The 16,020-nt window shown below is 44.9% G+C and overlaps 1 protein-coding gene across 1 annotated transcript in view; it reads left to right on the forward strand.

Annotated features, from left to right (window-relative positions):
- GUCY2C (guanylate cyclase 2C) overlaps nucleotides 1-16,020 on the forward strand; it is a 146,791-nt gene that overhangs the window by 101,701 nt on the left and 29,070 nt on the right. The window contains exons 19-20 of the mRNA XM_054989132.1: nucleotides 5,380-5,468; nucleotides 12,093-12,184. Coding sequence (XP_054845107.1) covers nucleotides 5,380-5,468; nucleotides 12,093-12,184 — 181 coding nt within the window. The remainder of the gene's footprint in view (nucleotides 1-5,379; nucleotides 5,469-12,092; nucleotides 12,185-16,020) is intronic.

Raw genomic sequence — 16,020 nt, forward strand, 5'->3', positions numbered from 1 at the left:
TGTAACAGGCAAGACCAACTTTACTTTAGTTCTCTTTCTAGGGTAAAATAAAAGAAACATGGGTTCCCTTCCAAAAACCCCTTAAGACTTTCCCAGCCAAGCTGCCATGTCGCTACAGTATGTCAAGAACAAACAGTTCTTCCTTGAACCAACTGAGACTGCAGCATAGGGTAACAACAATAGTACATTGTCTTTAGTTACTGGTTTTGGTCTGCTAATGACACCAGTGCAATGATCTCCCTTGTTGGCATAGCATTGGAGCGCTCTCATTAGCCATAACTAGGGATGTGCGTTTCGGCATTCAGAATGCCGAAAGAATGCCGAAACAAAAGTGTTTCGGCTTCTTTCGGGGAATGCCGAAACGTTTCGGGGAATGCCGAAACGTTTCGGGTAGCCGAAAGAAAAAAGCCGAAACGTTTCGGGATTCTTTCGGCTTTCCTAAGGGAAAATGCCTCCGTCTTCCAGGACACCTGGAGGAGGCATTTTCCCACCAAATAAGCCCAAAATTGGTAGGGACCTTCCTCTAACCCTTCTCTAACAACCACCCAAGTTTCAGACAGATTGGACTTTGGGGGGCCATGTTATGGCCCCCCAAAGCAGGTCCCCCCATCCTCCCATAAGAAAGCGAAGGAGCAGCATATTGTTAGCATGCTGCTGCTGATCTTTCTTCATTATTTCCTATGGGGAAAAAATGAAGAGGCAGGCTTCCTTTGCCAGGGGTGGCATTTTGCATGCAAAATGCCCCCCAGCCCTCAGGGGCCCTTCTCCCACCCCTCCTCCCACCCCCCCACCAAGGCTCAGCCTGCTCCCACTTGGGGGGGGGCATTTCATGGCCTCCCCAAGTAGGTGCTCTAATCTCTACCACTGACAGCTGGGGGAGGCTTGTGTTGCCAGGGGTGGCATTTTGCATGCAAAATGCCCCCCAACCCTCTGGGGCCCTTCTCCCACCCCTCCTCCCACCCCCCACCAAGGCTCAGCCTGCTCCCACTTGGGGGGGCATTTCATGGCCTCCCCAAGTAGGTGCTCTGCTCTCATCTCTACCACTGACAGCTGGGGGAGGCTTGTGTTGCCAGGGGTGGCATTTTGCATGCAAAATGCCCCCCAGCCCTCTGGGGCCCTTCTCCCACCCTTCCTCCCACCCCCCACCAAGGCTCAGACTGCTCCCACTTGGGGGGGCCATTTCATGGCATCCCCAAGTAGGTCCTCTCAGCCCCTAAAGTCCACCCCTTACAGCCCCACACAAACCCAATTCCCCCCCAGCTGCCACACACAGACCCAAATCCCCACATTAGCCCCTCACAGACCCAAATCCACCCCCACCTGCCCCACACCCATAACCCCAGGAACAGGCTGGCAAAGGCCAGCCCTCTCCCTTTGTTCCCTATGCTGGGAACTTCTAAACTCTCTTTCCCTAGGCAATTCTGCACAGCCCAGGGGTGCCACAATGGTGGGCACACTTCTGAGTGCCAGCTGGTCCCTGTGAAAGAGCACCTGAACCACAGACACCCTCCCTCAAATTCCCCCACCACCTACAGAGATGGCTGGCCAGCCAGCCCCATTGTTCCCTATGATGGGAACCAACTGCACAACAAAGAATAAAACAAGAACAACACAAAATAAAGTTTTAAATTTTTTTCTCTCCCTTCCAAAGTACAAGTAGGCAAAGCATTATGACACATTACACCAGCAGTCCCCCACACAGAAAAATAACACAACTCACTTAACATCAGAGAATCACAAAGCATGATACCTGTCAAAAACACTTTATTTCTTGAACAGCTTTAGGTTACACAGCAGGGGGGAACACCAAAGGGCATGGCAGCACTATCTTACACAAAAATAACACAACTCACTTAACATCAGAGAATCACAAAGCATGATTCCTGTCAAAAACACTTTATTTCTTGAACAGCTTTAGGTTACACAGCAGGGGGGAACACCAAAGGGCATGGCAGCACTATCTTACACAAAAATAACACAACTCACTTAACATCAGAGAATCACAAAGCATGATTCCTGTCAAAAACACTTTATTTCTTGAACAGCTTTAGGTTACACAGCAGGGGGGAACACCAAAGGGCATGGCAGCACTATCTTACACAAAAATAACACAACTCACTTAACATCAGAGAATCACAAAGCACGATTCCTGTCAAAAACACTTTATTTCTTGAACAGCTTTAGGTTACACAGCAGGGGGGAACACCAAAGGGCATGGCAGCACTATCTTACACAAAAATAACACAACTCACTTAACATCAGAGAATCACAAAAGCACAATTCCTGTCAAAAACACTTTATTTCTTGAACAGCTTTAGGCTACACAGCAGGGGGGGGACACCAAAGGGCATGGAAGCAGTATCTTACACAAAAATAATACAACTCACTTCACATTAAAGAATCACCCCAAAAATTGCTGTCAAAAGAACTTTATTTCTGTAACTGCTTTAGGTTACACAGTAGGAAGGCACCGCAGAGCAGGAAAGCAGTGTACTACGCAAAAATAACACAACTCACTTCACATCAGAGAATCACACAAACACAATTGCTGTCAAAAACGGTGAAGTGGGTTGTATTATTTTTTGTAGTACATTGCTATCATGCCCTGTTGTGCCCTCCTACTGTGTAACCTAAAGCTGTTCAAGAAATAAAGTGTTTATGCCAGGAATTGTGTTTTTGTGATTCTCTGATGTTAAGTGAGTTGTGTTATTTTTGTGTAAGATAGTGCTGCCATGCCCTTTGGTGTTCCCCCCTGCTGTGTAACCTAAAGCTGTTCAAGAAATAAAGTGTTTTTGACAGGAATCATGCTTTGTGATTCTCTGATGTTAAGTGAGTTGTGTTATTTTTGTGTAAGATAGTGCTGCCATGCCCTTTGGTGTTCCCCCCTGCTGTGTAACCTAAAGCTGTTCAAGAAATAAAGTGTTTTTGACAGGAATCATGCTTTGTGATTCTCTGATGTTAAGTGAGTTTTGTTTTAATTTTTCTGTGTGGGGGACTGCTGGTGTAATGTGTCATAATGCTTTGCCTACTTGTACTTTGGAAGGGAGAAAATAATTTTTTTAAAACTTTATTTTGTGTTGTTCTTGTTTTATTCTTTGTTGTGCAGTTGGTTCCCATCATAGGGAACAATGGGGCTGGCTGGCCAGCCATCTCTGTAGGTGGTGGGGGAATTTGAGGGAGGGTGTCTGTGGTTCAGGTGCTCTTTCACAGGGACCAGCTGGCACTCAGAAGTGTGCCCACCATTGTGGCACCCCTGGGCTGTGCAGAATTGCCCAGGGAAAGAGAGTTTAGAAGTTCCCAGCATAGGGAACAAAGGGAGAGGGCTGGCCTTTGCCAGCCTGTTCCTGGGGTTATGGGTGTAGGGCAGGTGGGGGTGGATTTGGGTCTGTGAGGGGCTAATGTGGGGATTTGGGTCTGTGTGTGGCAGCTGGGGGGGAATTGGGTTTGTGTGGGGCTGTAAGGGGTGGACTTTAGGGGCTGAGAGGACCTACTTGGGGATGCCATGAAATGCCCCCCCCAAGTGGGAGCAGTCTGAGCCTTGGTGGGGGGTGGGAGGAAGGGTGGGAGAAGGGCCCCAGAGGGCTGGGGGGCATTTTGCATGCAAAATGCCACCCCTGGCAACACAAGCCTCCCCCAGCTGTCAGTGGTAGAGATGAGAGCAGAGCACCTACTTGGGGAGGCCATGAAATGCCCCCCCAAGTGGGAGCAGGCTGAGCCTTGGTGGGGGGTGGGAGGAGGGGTGGGAGAAGGGCCCCAGAGGGTTGGGGGGCATTTTGCATGCAAAATGCCACCCCTGGCAACACAAGCCTCCCCCAGCTGTCAGTGGTAGAGATTAGAGCACCTACTTGGGGAGGCCATGAAATGGCCCCCCCAAGTGGGAGCAGGCTGAGCCTTGGTGGGGGGTGGGAGGAGGGGTGGGAGAAGGGCCCCTGAGGGCTGGGGGGCATTTTGCATGCAAAATGCCACCCCTGGCAAAGGAAGCCTGCCTCTTCATTTTTTCCCCATAGGAAATAATGAAGAAAGATCAGCAGCAGCATGCTAACAATATGCTGCTCCTTCGCTTTCTTATGGGAGGATGGGGGGACCTGCTTTGGGGGGCCATAACATGGCCCCCCAAAGTCCAATCTGTCTGAAACTTGGGTGGTTGTTAGAGAAGGGTTAGAGGAAGGTCCCCACCAATTTTGGGCTTATTTGGTGGGAAAATGCCTCCTCCAGGCGTCCTGGAAGACGGAGGCATTTTCCCATAGAAAAAAGCCGAAAGAATGCCGAAATAATGCCGAAAGAATCCCGAAAGTCGAAAGCCGAAAGAGATTCTTGTTTCGGCTTTCGGCTTTAACGATAGAGAATCTTCTTTCGGCTTTCTACTTTCGGCTATAGCCGAAAATTTTTGGCTTGCACACCCCTAGCCATAACTCCATGATATGTGTCCTCTGAGTTTAGGAGAGTCTGTCCTTCATATTAAACATGTGTGTTCTGCGGAATAGCAATATAAACTGCAGGAGGTTTTAAGATGGGGAACATCCACACAACATTTATGGGTGTTTTAGGCCATTTTTAATTAGTTAATGTCCAACTGTTCCTCTCTATTAAAGACCATGCTGTACTAGAGATCCTGTGCTCAAGATATACGATTGGTTCTCCCAATGTATTTTATTTTAAAGCAGCTATGCAGGGTTCAGGATATGATTGGTTTACTGCTTCTGGGAAGGGAGGGGTTCAGCTGTTCCTTCCAAGAGGAAAACCTGAGTGGAGGCTTTTTGCAAGAGACAGAGGGAGAATCACCCCCACTGCTTTTCCTCTGGTGGAGAATCGCATGGAGTGATTGTTCTTTGTAAGACTACACTATCCAGGGAACTTTGAGGGACCCAACACATGAAGAACATATGTCGGGCATCTCGTGTAGTTTGGCTCTTTGTTGGAGGAATATGGAGGCAATTTTTGCTGCTTTCCCCTCCCATGTCAGACTTCCATTTCACTCCCTACACTGTTTATGAGCGTCCCTTCATCCTCCAGAAGCAGAATTTCAGGAAGCAAAGTGGAAAGTCCCGTTCTGAGATTTACCAACACATTTTGTTTTCCTGTGTTCTAAAAAGAAATGCAGCAATGACCACTGGGATTATGCCATAGCTCACTGTACCAGGCCCAACAAATGCTAGTAGCTTCCTTAATCCATCACTTTGCATCAGTAGCAATGTTTTAGCCTAAAAAACTGAATCTTTATCAAATAACAATTATGTTCAGATTTATTACTTTAGTTCGGTCTTTTTTCCCTTAAAAATACTGCCTTACTATGTTCTGCTTGCCTAGGGAAACTGCTTCTCATGCTTTATTGTGTTCATATAGTGAATCATCAAATGTTGACCTTCTTTTTTGCTTTAGAGAAACTTTATAGAGTAGAGAGCTGCAAAGGAGAAAGACCATTCCGACCAGATCTTTCCTTGGATTCAGCAGAGGAAAGAGAGCAAGAAGTAAGACTATGTTGAAATAAAATCATTTCTAGTATAGTGAAGTAATGCTTATGCACAACCCAAATAAGCAAGATTAACAGGAATAAATTTATTTACATTATGTGTAGTCCTCCTTTCTCATTGAGACTCAAGGTACATTACACAATGGCTGTTTTCACACTGTTTACCAGCTGCGGAACATTGCGCAAAGCTCCCAAAACGACAGCATCTTTCTGGTGCAATTTCCTGTCATTACTCCATTTCTTGTGCAAAATAGCTCTAGGAAGACACTGTTGTTCCGGGAGCTTTGTGCGATGTTCCGCAGCCAGTAGGCAGTGTGAAAATGTCCAGTGTAAATCAATGCAATCAATAGGATGGGACATCCAATAACCAATATAATAGGATGAGGATTACAGAAATCATATATCTAATAGCCAAGTGCCCCCTCATGTGGATCCTTAAACCTATGGATCAAGGCCACTTGGTCACAAAACAAATGCTTCTGCAACCTTGGGGACCCTCCCCCACAGGAGGCAAAGAACCCCCCAAACCTCCAAAGATTACATTGGGAGTTTCAGTCCCCCCTCAAAAACGTGTTCTAAAGCCAGCATTGCCAGCAGAGGAGCCCCACATGCCCAGCACCCAGGGCCAGAGCCAGGGAGCCAGGCAGGCCCTGGTGTCATCAGGGAACTGGCAGTGGGGGAGAGAGGTCCTGCCCACACCCTGATCAAGAAGGATGCCACCTTCACCCAAGTAAGGGGACTAGGGATTAGGATAAGCTGTGATTGCCCAGAAGGAGAGCTGCTGCCACAAAGAAGTTGTGTGCGGGTGGCCTGCATGCTAGCTTCTGCCACACTAAAGCTGTAGAGGGCTGCAGCTGGGAGGAAACTGCTGTCTGACCAAACCTAGGAGCCCCCCTGGAGGATTTACAAATATTGACCTGGTATGGAAGAGCAGTGATGGTGGGCTAGGAGGCCCGCCATGGTTCCCTGGAATCCCACTGCAATTTTCCCAGGCCCCTATCTTGTTAAAACCAAATTTAAAAGTTTTCTATTAGCAATTGCAGTGCATTGTTGTTACAATACTTTATAATGTATACAACATGGTAGCTTCTAATTTCACTCTAGGTTATTTTAGAATTGATCACTAAATACATATCTAATAGCAGGAGGGAGGCATTTACCAGGCTGAGAGGAAGGAGCATGAATTACTAGAATATATCCTAACACTGTGCTCAGCAAAGTTTGAAGACTTCCTCCAGCTGACAGAGCCTTCCTGTAATTTAAGTGGCTCTTCTGTCAGTGGTAAAATATACAAAATCTATAAAAAGATTTTTGAGGATGTAACACAAAAGATGCTTTTATGTCTCTAGCTCCCTTTCTATCAATCTATGGAGGAATTGTATATACATAATAGGATACACATAAAATTGATATTGGGAACAGCTGACTCAGACTTTAATAAGATTTTTTAAATTGTGGAGATGGATTTCTCACAGCCCAACTGAATCATGGCTAGCTTTAACCCAAGGCTCTCAAACTATACACTGCAGCAGCAGAACCATTTGTTAGAATGTATGTTGTGCTGAATTCCTATAAGGTAGGGAAAGGGGAGGGGTTAAAGTAATGGACAGAAGGCAGAATGGATGCTGAAGTCTTCCCGCCTCAAATTTTATTCCCATCTTTTCCTTCAGTGGGGGATACTTCCAGTCTTAGAGCCTACTTGGAGAAAAATATGATAGCAGAGTTGCATACTAAGTAAATAGATGTGGGGCATAGGAGACTTCATTGCATAGTGTGGGTGGGAGAGAGAAACAAACTTACATCAGAGCTTTGTCTTTTATTGGAGGAACTACATACAGGATAGTATAGATAAGAGATAGATATCTATCTAGCTGTCTAGTCTAAGGATGTCAGTGGATAGCAGGACAGGTTGTCCTGCCTCCTTAATGGGTGGAGATTGTGACAAAGAGAGGAAGATGAGGTGTCACAAAGAGGAAGTCCCTGAGAATAACAATTTACACATCAAATGAGAGTGCCAGAACAGTAAAGAGCAAAGGGTAAACAGATTCCTGACTTCCTTATCGTTCCAACTCTTTGGTTTGTCCCCCTCTGAAACCTGAGCAAGGGACAGTGCTTGGTCCTCCTCTTCTTACAAAATAGTTGGGCAAGGGTGTAGACTTTCCAGTTTCCCATGGGGGAAGCTGGGGCTGGGCCAGAGGTATTGCTATGCCAGGTCCTTAAAAGAACTAGGGCCCAGTGACATCATAGGGAGGAGCCAATGACACCATAGGGAGGGGCTTCCATTGCCACCATCTATGGATGATTTCACCATCTATGAAAATAACAAACTTACACTTGCCTTAGTTTTAAAAAAGAAGTAAGAGTTGTTTATTATAGGAACTCCATACTTTGATACGATAGGATACTTTGATAGATTCCTATCTACCGATCTGTTCCTGAGGAGGAAGTCCTGAGATTAGCAATCTACACATCACAGGATAGTTCAGGGCAGTAATTGAGTAAACAGTAAACAGATGCCCTGACCTGTCTATCTTTCTAACTCTCTGGTTTCTCCCCCTCTGAAAACTGGGGAAAGGGACAACGGAGTGTAGAAGTGGAGTCTTGTTGTTGTTGTTGTTATGTGCCAAGTCACCTCCGACCTATGAGGACCCTATGAAGGAAAGACCTCCAAAAATCCTATCATTAATAGACTTGGTCAGATCCTGCAAACTGGAGGACGTGGCTTCTTTTATTGACTCAAGCCATCTCGATGGTTGTTGGGGGTTTTCCGGGCTGTATTGCCGTGGTCTTGGCATTGTAGTTCCTGACGTTTCGCCAGCAAAAGACTTTTGGTGCTACACCTCTGAAGATGCCAGCCACAGCTGCTGGCGAAACGTCAGGAACTACAATGCCAAGACCACGGCAATACAGCCTGGAAAACCCCCAACAACCATCGTTCTCCGGCCGTGAAAGCCTTCGACAATACATCAAGCCATCTCGTTTTAGGTTTTCCTCTTTTCCTACTGTCTTCCACTTTTCCTAGCATTATTGACTTTTCCAGAGAATCTTGACTTCTTATGATTTGACCAAAGTACTATAGCCTCAGTTTTGTCATTTTAGTTGCTAGGGAGAATTCAGGCTTGATTTGATCTAGTACCCCCCTTATTTGTCTTTTTGGCTGTCCATGGTATCTGCAAACCTCTCCTCTGGCACCACATTTCAAAGGAATCCATTTTCTTCCTGTCAGCTTTCTTTACTCTCCAACTTTCACATCCATACATAGTAATGGGGAATACCACAGTCTGGATTATCTTGATCTTGGTTCCCAGAGAGATATCTTTATCTTTAAGGATCTTCTCTAGCTCCATCACTGCTGCTCTTCCAAGTCTGTTTTCTTCATTGCCATCTCCCTTTTGGTTGATGATTGAGCCAAGGAATGGAAAATCTTGGCGAATTACAATTTCTTCATTGTCAACTTTAAATTGGGTAATTTCTCAATAGTCATTACTTTTGTTTTCTTGATGTTCCTGCTTTGGCGCTTTCTCCTTTAACTTTCATCAGTAGTCATTTCAAGTCTTCACTGTTTTCTGCCAGTAATGTGGTGTCATCTGCATATCTCAAATTGTTAATGTTCCTTCCACCAATTTTCACTCCACCTTCTTCTAATTCAGCTTTCCTTATGATATACTATGCATAAAGCTTGAACAAGTAGGGAGATAATATGCATCCTTGTCTGACACCTTTGCCAGCTGGAAGCCAGAATGTTTCCCCATATTCTGTCCTGACAATAGCCTCTTATCCAGGTTGTGCATTAAAACAATCAGATGTAGCACCCTCATTTCTTTTAAAACTCTCCATAGCTTTTCATGATCCACACAGTCAAAAGCTTTTCTGTAACCTATAAAACACAGGCTGATTTTCTTCTGAAACTCCCTGGTATGTTCCATCGTAAATTTGCTGTGTGATCTCTGATGCCTCTTCCTTTTCTGAATCCAGCTTGAACATCTGGCATTTTCTTGTTCCGTATATGATAAGAGTCTTTGCTGTAGAATTTTGAGCATCACTTTGCTTGCATGGGAAATTAACACTATAGACCAATAGTTGCTGCACTCTTTGGCAATCCCTTTTTAGGGAATTGGAATGTAGACTGAACATTTCCAGTCCAGGAGCCATTGTTTTCCAAATGTATATTGGAGCCAGGCAATTATGTTTCACTTATGTCCAACAGAGGCCTTGCAATCTGACTGCTGCTACATTGAAAGTGGGTGGAGCCAGCCAGGGTTAAGGACTAAGCTACATAGTATGGGCCATAGCTATAGGTATTCTAAGGCAATGTATAAATTATTTTTTATATAAAATTTGTTTTTATAAATATAAGCAGAACAGAAAAATAAAATAAAAACAGTAGCTCAATTATAATTATATCAAAAGAAAAAGAAAAGAAAGAGTAAACATAATATAATAAACAATATAAATAACTCAGGTGTTTTATATCCAACACATATCAATCCTTGAATGTGTTTGGTGTCTGTCAGAAAAGAAAGTATAGTGTTCAGTATTCAGATTTTTGATCCTCCAAGCATCTTCCAACTGTAACATTTCCATATAATTAAAAACATTTGGGGGAAGTTTGCCTTCTTTGGTTTTTTTCACCTCTCTCTCTTTTAGATCCATTACTCCATTCATGTCTCCGAAGATCATTATCTTCTTGAAAATCTAAAATGGATTGGAAAACATGTTCATAATTTTTTTCTCTTGCATTGCTTGGCACATATATTGTTGCTAGTGTGTAAATCAGGGGTGGGGAACCTTTTTTCTGCCAAGGGCCAATTGGGATATTTATAATATCATTCGTGGGCTATACAAAATTATCAACTTAAAAATTAGCCTACTATATTGAACCCTGGAAAAGTCATGATCCATGCCCCCACCCCCCCACCCCCGCTTTCCTATCATTTTCTCTTCACGGTAGCAAAAACCGGAATGTCTGCTGGAAGCTACTTTGAGGAGGTACAAACTGACCTTCCCAATGTCCAATACCCACCAAATTTGCAGGGGATATAGTCCTCATTGTCCTCTATAGACCCCCCAAGTTTCAGAGAGATTGAACCCCAGGAAAGGCATGATCCATGGGTCCCTCCCTTTCCTGTCATTTTCTCTTCACAGTGGCAAAAACGGGAGTGTCTGCTGGAAGCTACTTTGAGGGGCTACAAACTGACCTTCCCATTGTCCAATACCCACCAAGTGCACGAAGCAATAGGCACAGCCTGATTGCTTCTGTGCTGCGCATCCCGCGGCGCTGCCACCGGGGTGGGCCAGGGGGTGTATGAAGCAACAGCCTGATTGCTTCTGCGCCATACATCCCGTGGCACTGCCACCGGGTCAGGCCAGGGGGCGCAAGCGCATGAAGCAACAGGCACAGCCTGGTTGCTTCTGTGCTGCGTTGCACGGCCCGCAGCGCTGGTGCCGGGTCAGACCAGGGGGTCGTTGGGGGCCAGTATGGGCCACAGTGCCTCCTTCAGAGAGCTGTGGTCGAGGCAGATGCCGGCTCCACTTCAATGGATGCGCCGGCCCTGCAGGCCAGACCAAATGATTTTGCGGGCCGGGCCAGACATTCCCCACCACTGTATAAACCTTGCCTTCCAGGAGCCTGATTTTCAAAATCATATATCTTCCGTCAGAGTCTCTTAATTCTTCTGTATCATTTATTTGTAAATTGTTCAGGTAAACCGCAATACCTTTTTTAAATTATAAATTCTTAATAAACACACAAATACATATGAGCAAAAAACAAGAATAAAGCCCCAAGAATAATGGATATTGTAATATGCTACAACAGGAAGGGTGGACAGTTCTGTGCTTCATCTGCCATTGTAACTGAGTTCCTCGTGTGAGTTTTTCACTGGTTGTCCCACTTGGCCAAATCTGGGGGGCTTGAGTCCCTCAGCCCCCCTGTAGTTCACTGGTTGTCTGAGGGGCTTAGTCCCCCTGGCCAAATCTGGGGGAGCTTGAGCCCCTCACACACCCCCTCACACAGTTTACACCTATGAGTTAGGGAGAAGTGTTTGGAAGGGGAAAGATGGACAAGCAAGATTTCAGCAATTCCCATGATCCATTCTCTCTGCACTTCAAGTCCTTCACCCACTTCTTAGGAATTTGGCAGCAACTCAAATTTAATTTCCCATGTAAGACAGCAGTTAATATTGATTATTTGACACTACTGCTGCCACCATCTATATAATTTTGTGATCGCCAAGATTTAAAACTTGTGATCATAATTGTAGTTGCAAGCAATCGGGAGGTGAAGTTCAAAAAATAAATAAATTCCAATAGCATCATGTCTTATTTGTGCCTTAGATGTCTTGGCATATGTAACCAGTAGCCACTGTGGTAGGGGTGGGGATGTTTGACTGGGATATACAGGAGAGTGGAGTAAAACTAGGGATTTCTGCAAAGTGCATGTGATGACTGCTGCGATAGAGGGTATGGAAGTAAGGTGAGGTTTTGTTACAGATTGGCAATTCTTAGATTCAGGTTGGATGGTACAAAAGACAGGGTTATGTGAATGGAAAGTGCTATTTTAAAATTTCATAAATACCAAAATCTAAACTAGCCTGGCCATGTTTTGGACTATGCATTTTAGGTGTATCTTCTTGTGAAAAGCTGCTGGGAAGAAGACCCAGAGAAGAGGCCTGATTTTAAGAAAATTGAAAGTACCCTTGCTAAAATATTTAGGTAAGAATTACTTTGGTAATATTTATGTGACATGATGTCAAGATGATTCAATGCATGGAAAGATGGACTCTTACTGAAACTGAAGGATTTTATTATAATTGAATAAAAAGATGAGGGGGGCACAACTAGCCAAGACACGGGACTTCTGTGATTATCCCACACACACACACACACACACACTTCCAAAGTTACTATTTGTCTCAGTGGGGAAATACACAAGTACTCTAGTGGAGTAAATAGCAGCATTACTGGGGTTAATTTACATTGGGAAAACAGCATGAGAGGGAAAGATATCATCTCCCATTCCCTAGTGCCATAGCTCTAAATGTGGGATTCTCATGGCTGCTTTTGAATAAAATTAAAGATATTAGCAGTTCCAATAATGGATCTCCCCAGTATCGTCTAGGAGAATATCAGCCTTTGTAAGTAGGCAGGTCAGTTTATACAAGTCATTAGAGAGGCAGGGTATCCAAGTTATCATATGGTTGTGATGACTTATTTTTTTCTGATAGTAAAAATACCATAATGTCTTGGAGCTAAAAAGGCAAGAAAATGTAGGTAACTTGAACCTAGTGAGGAGAGCTACTGTGATATCTGATGGATTTGGACAGGGGAGATCAAAATAAAATCTCACTCAGCTGTAAAGCTCACCAAGTGGTGAGCTTGGCCCAACCTAACCCCTCTCACAATATTGTTGAGAAGATAAAATGTGTGAGGAAAGAATGCTTTAGTACAGGGGAATGATAAAAATTAAATTGATTTAGTGGTACATATGAGGTATATTAAATGGAGAGGTAAGTGAAGGTGGATGTCATTAAAACACCCAGTAGATATTGAAGTGTGTGTTTGTATATAAGGGAATCACTGTGAGTTTACACCATGGGTATGGAATGGTGGTGGTGAGGAGGGCGGCATGGAGTTGGGGATCCTAGTATTCCGGGGACAGGGGAGGTATGGTGGAGAGGCAAGGTCTAGAAATGGAAGGGCACGGAGATATGGTATGGCTTGGTGCCTTCCAGCCTGTGCCCTACCCTGGGGTATGTTGGTTGTGGGGCTAGGAAAATTACCCCTTCTCTGACACTGATGTTGTGTAATGCCCGGTCCATTAATAATAAGACTGAAAATTTAAAGGGGAAGTCTCCGAATGAAATGAGAACCAGTTTGGTGTAGTGGTTAAGCATGTGGGACTCTAATCTGGAGAGCCGGGTTTGATTCCCCACTCCTCCACTTGAAGCCAGCTGGGTGACCTTGGGTCAGTCACAGCTTCTAGGAGCTCTCTCAGCCCCACCCACCTCATAGGGTGTTTTGTTGTGGGGATAATAATGGCATACTTTGTAAACCGCTCTGAGTGGGCATTAAGTTGTCCTGAAGGGCGATATATAAATCAAATGTTGTTGTTGTTAAATGTCAAACAACAAAGGAAAAAACCCAAGGAAACTGAAAACAATCTACTCACTGAGTCCAATTAGTCCTAACCATTTATATACAAAGTGCAAGTGCTCCAAAGTGCCAAGATATAACAGTAAATAAATAAATGAAGCAACCAGACGCTGCAGAGTAGGCAAAGGCAACAGGTGTGCTAGCTGCCAATATAGCCCATTTTGCAAAGCTTCTTCATAAGCCTTAATAAAGTTGCTCTCTTTCTTTCATAACAACCTATTCAAGTGCATTGGTCATAATCCATTATGTTCAGGATTATGGCCTTCATTCCAGGACAACGTTGGATGAGACTTTCTTCTCTGCAATGACGGTTTGCCTGTGAAATGAACACAGAGCATTATTAGTAGGAAAACTTATGAACTTACTCTATATACTTAACTTATTGATTTTGGATATTGAATTTGGATTTTTGCATTGAGTCAGATTTCTGATATTTACATGGGGTGGATACCCTCTTGAATGGTTGTAAATGAAATGATGTAATAGGATTCTTAGTATACATTGTAATTTATTGTTATGTCTTGGCACTTTGGAGCACTTGCACTTTGTATATAAATGGTTATGACTAATTGGACTCAGTGAGTAGCTTGTTTTCAGTCTCCTTGGGTTTTTTCCATTAATAATAAGACCAGGACTTTGCCTGAGTTTTTTGCAGTGAATAATATGGACCTGGTATGTGTGACCAAGACCTGGGTGAGGAAGGGCAAGATAGTTGCCTTGAAAGAACTGACAATCCCGTCTCAGGTGTTTTGGTCCTTCATCAGTCCCAGACAAGTGGCCAGGGGGGAGGGGAAGTGTTGTTCATTCAAGATTCTTTCTCCTTTAGGCCACTCCCCACCCCAAAGATCACTGGCATTGATTGTGTAGGGTGGGATGCTGAAAAGAGTTTGGCTATCTGTTTGGTATACTGACTGCCTAGCATGCCAGCAGATACCCTGTTGATCCTGCTGGAGGTGGTGGCCGGCTGGGCTTTGGAATATCCCAGGCTTTTGGTATTGGGGGATATCAGTGCCCATGCTGAGAATGCCACTTCCTCACAGACTGCGGACCTGGTGTCACCCATGGCAGCACTAGGACTCTGTCAGTTTGTATTAGTACCCATGCATCAAGTGGACCACATGCTGGATTTGATCTTTGGGATGGGGATTCAGGTGGACCTGGACACAGTTGAAGCGGTGCCTTGATAAGACCACTTTGTCCTGAAGGCTTGTCGCACCAGCCCCCCTTTGCATGGGCAGTGAGCGTATTTTTGCTCACCTGCAGAGGCTGATGGATCCTTTGGGCCTCCAGAATGCTCTGTGGGATCTGAAGCTGCCTGACAGTTTGTTGAATGCACTGGAAAACTGGCACATCCGTCTCTCCAAAGCCATCAATGAAATTGTTCTCCGTTGCCCTCTTTGTCCCTGTGCCTGGTTAGCCCCTTGGTATACTGAGGAGCTACAATGGATGAAATGGGAGCTGAGAGGGCTTGAGCAAGTGTGCAGGTGGGTTGAGATGAAGAGGCAAGAGCATCTTATAGAATGTTTATGAAAGCCTATGAGATGACAGTGAAAGCGACTAAGAAGGAGTTCTATGCTGCTTCCATTGCATCCACAAGCTCATGCCCAGTACAATTATTTCTTATCGTTCGGTCCTTGACCTCCCTCTCACAGGGAAATTGCCAAATTATGAGTTTGAATATTAGCTGTGAGACTTTGGGGAGCTATTTTGTGGGTAAGATCTTGTTTTTCCGCCATGACCTGCTGGCTATGGTTCATACAGTAATGGAACTGGAGGCCCCTTGACTGTACTCCAGTCCTGTATTAGATCAATTCAATCCACTTTCCCAGGACGAGGTTGACAAAATCCTGCGGGCAGGGAGGCCCAGCACCTCCCCTTGGATGGTTGGTTGGTGAAGGTGCTGACGGGCTTGGGGCTCCATTGGAGGACATTGTTAATCTGCTCCAGGGTTTTTCCTGGAGTGTTAAAGGAAGCAGTGGTGTGGCCTCTCTTGAAGAAACCATCTTTGGACCCCACTGACCTTGTCAATTACCACTCAGTCTTGAACCTCCCATTTCTGAGCAAGGTGATTGAGCCAGTGGCGGTGGAACAACTGCAGGTTTTCCTGAAAGATTCCTCTGTCCTGGATCCATTCCAGTACAGTTTCTGCCCTGGACTCGGGATGGAGATGGCATTGATCTCCCTCACAGATGATCTCCATATGAACCTGGATTGAAGTGGGTCAGCGCTGCTGGTATTGTTGGATCTTACAGCAGCGTTCTACATGGTCAATTACGAACTATTGACCCACTGCCTCACTGATGTGGGGATACGTGGGACAGCACTATAGTGGCTGGTGTCTTTTATCCATGATCGGGGACAGAGGGTGGCACTTGGGGAGCAGTTTTTGTCATGCC

This window comes from Eublepharis macularius, chromosome 9 (assembly GCF_028583425.1).
Source record: "Eublepharis macularius isolate TG4126 chromosome 9, MPM_Emac_v1.0, whole genome shotgun sequence".
Lineage (NCBI taxonomy): Eukaryota > Metazoa > Chordata > Lepidosauria > Squamata > Eublepharidae > Eublepharis > Eublepharis macularius.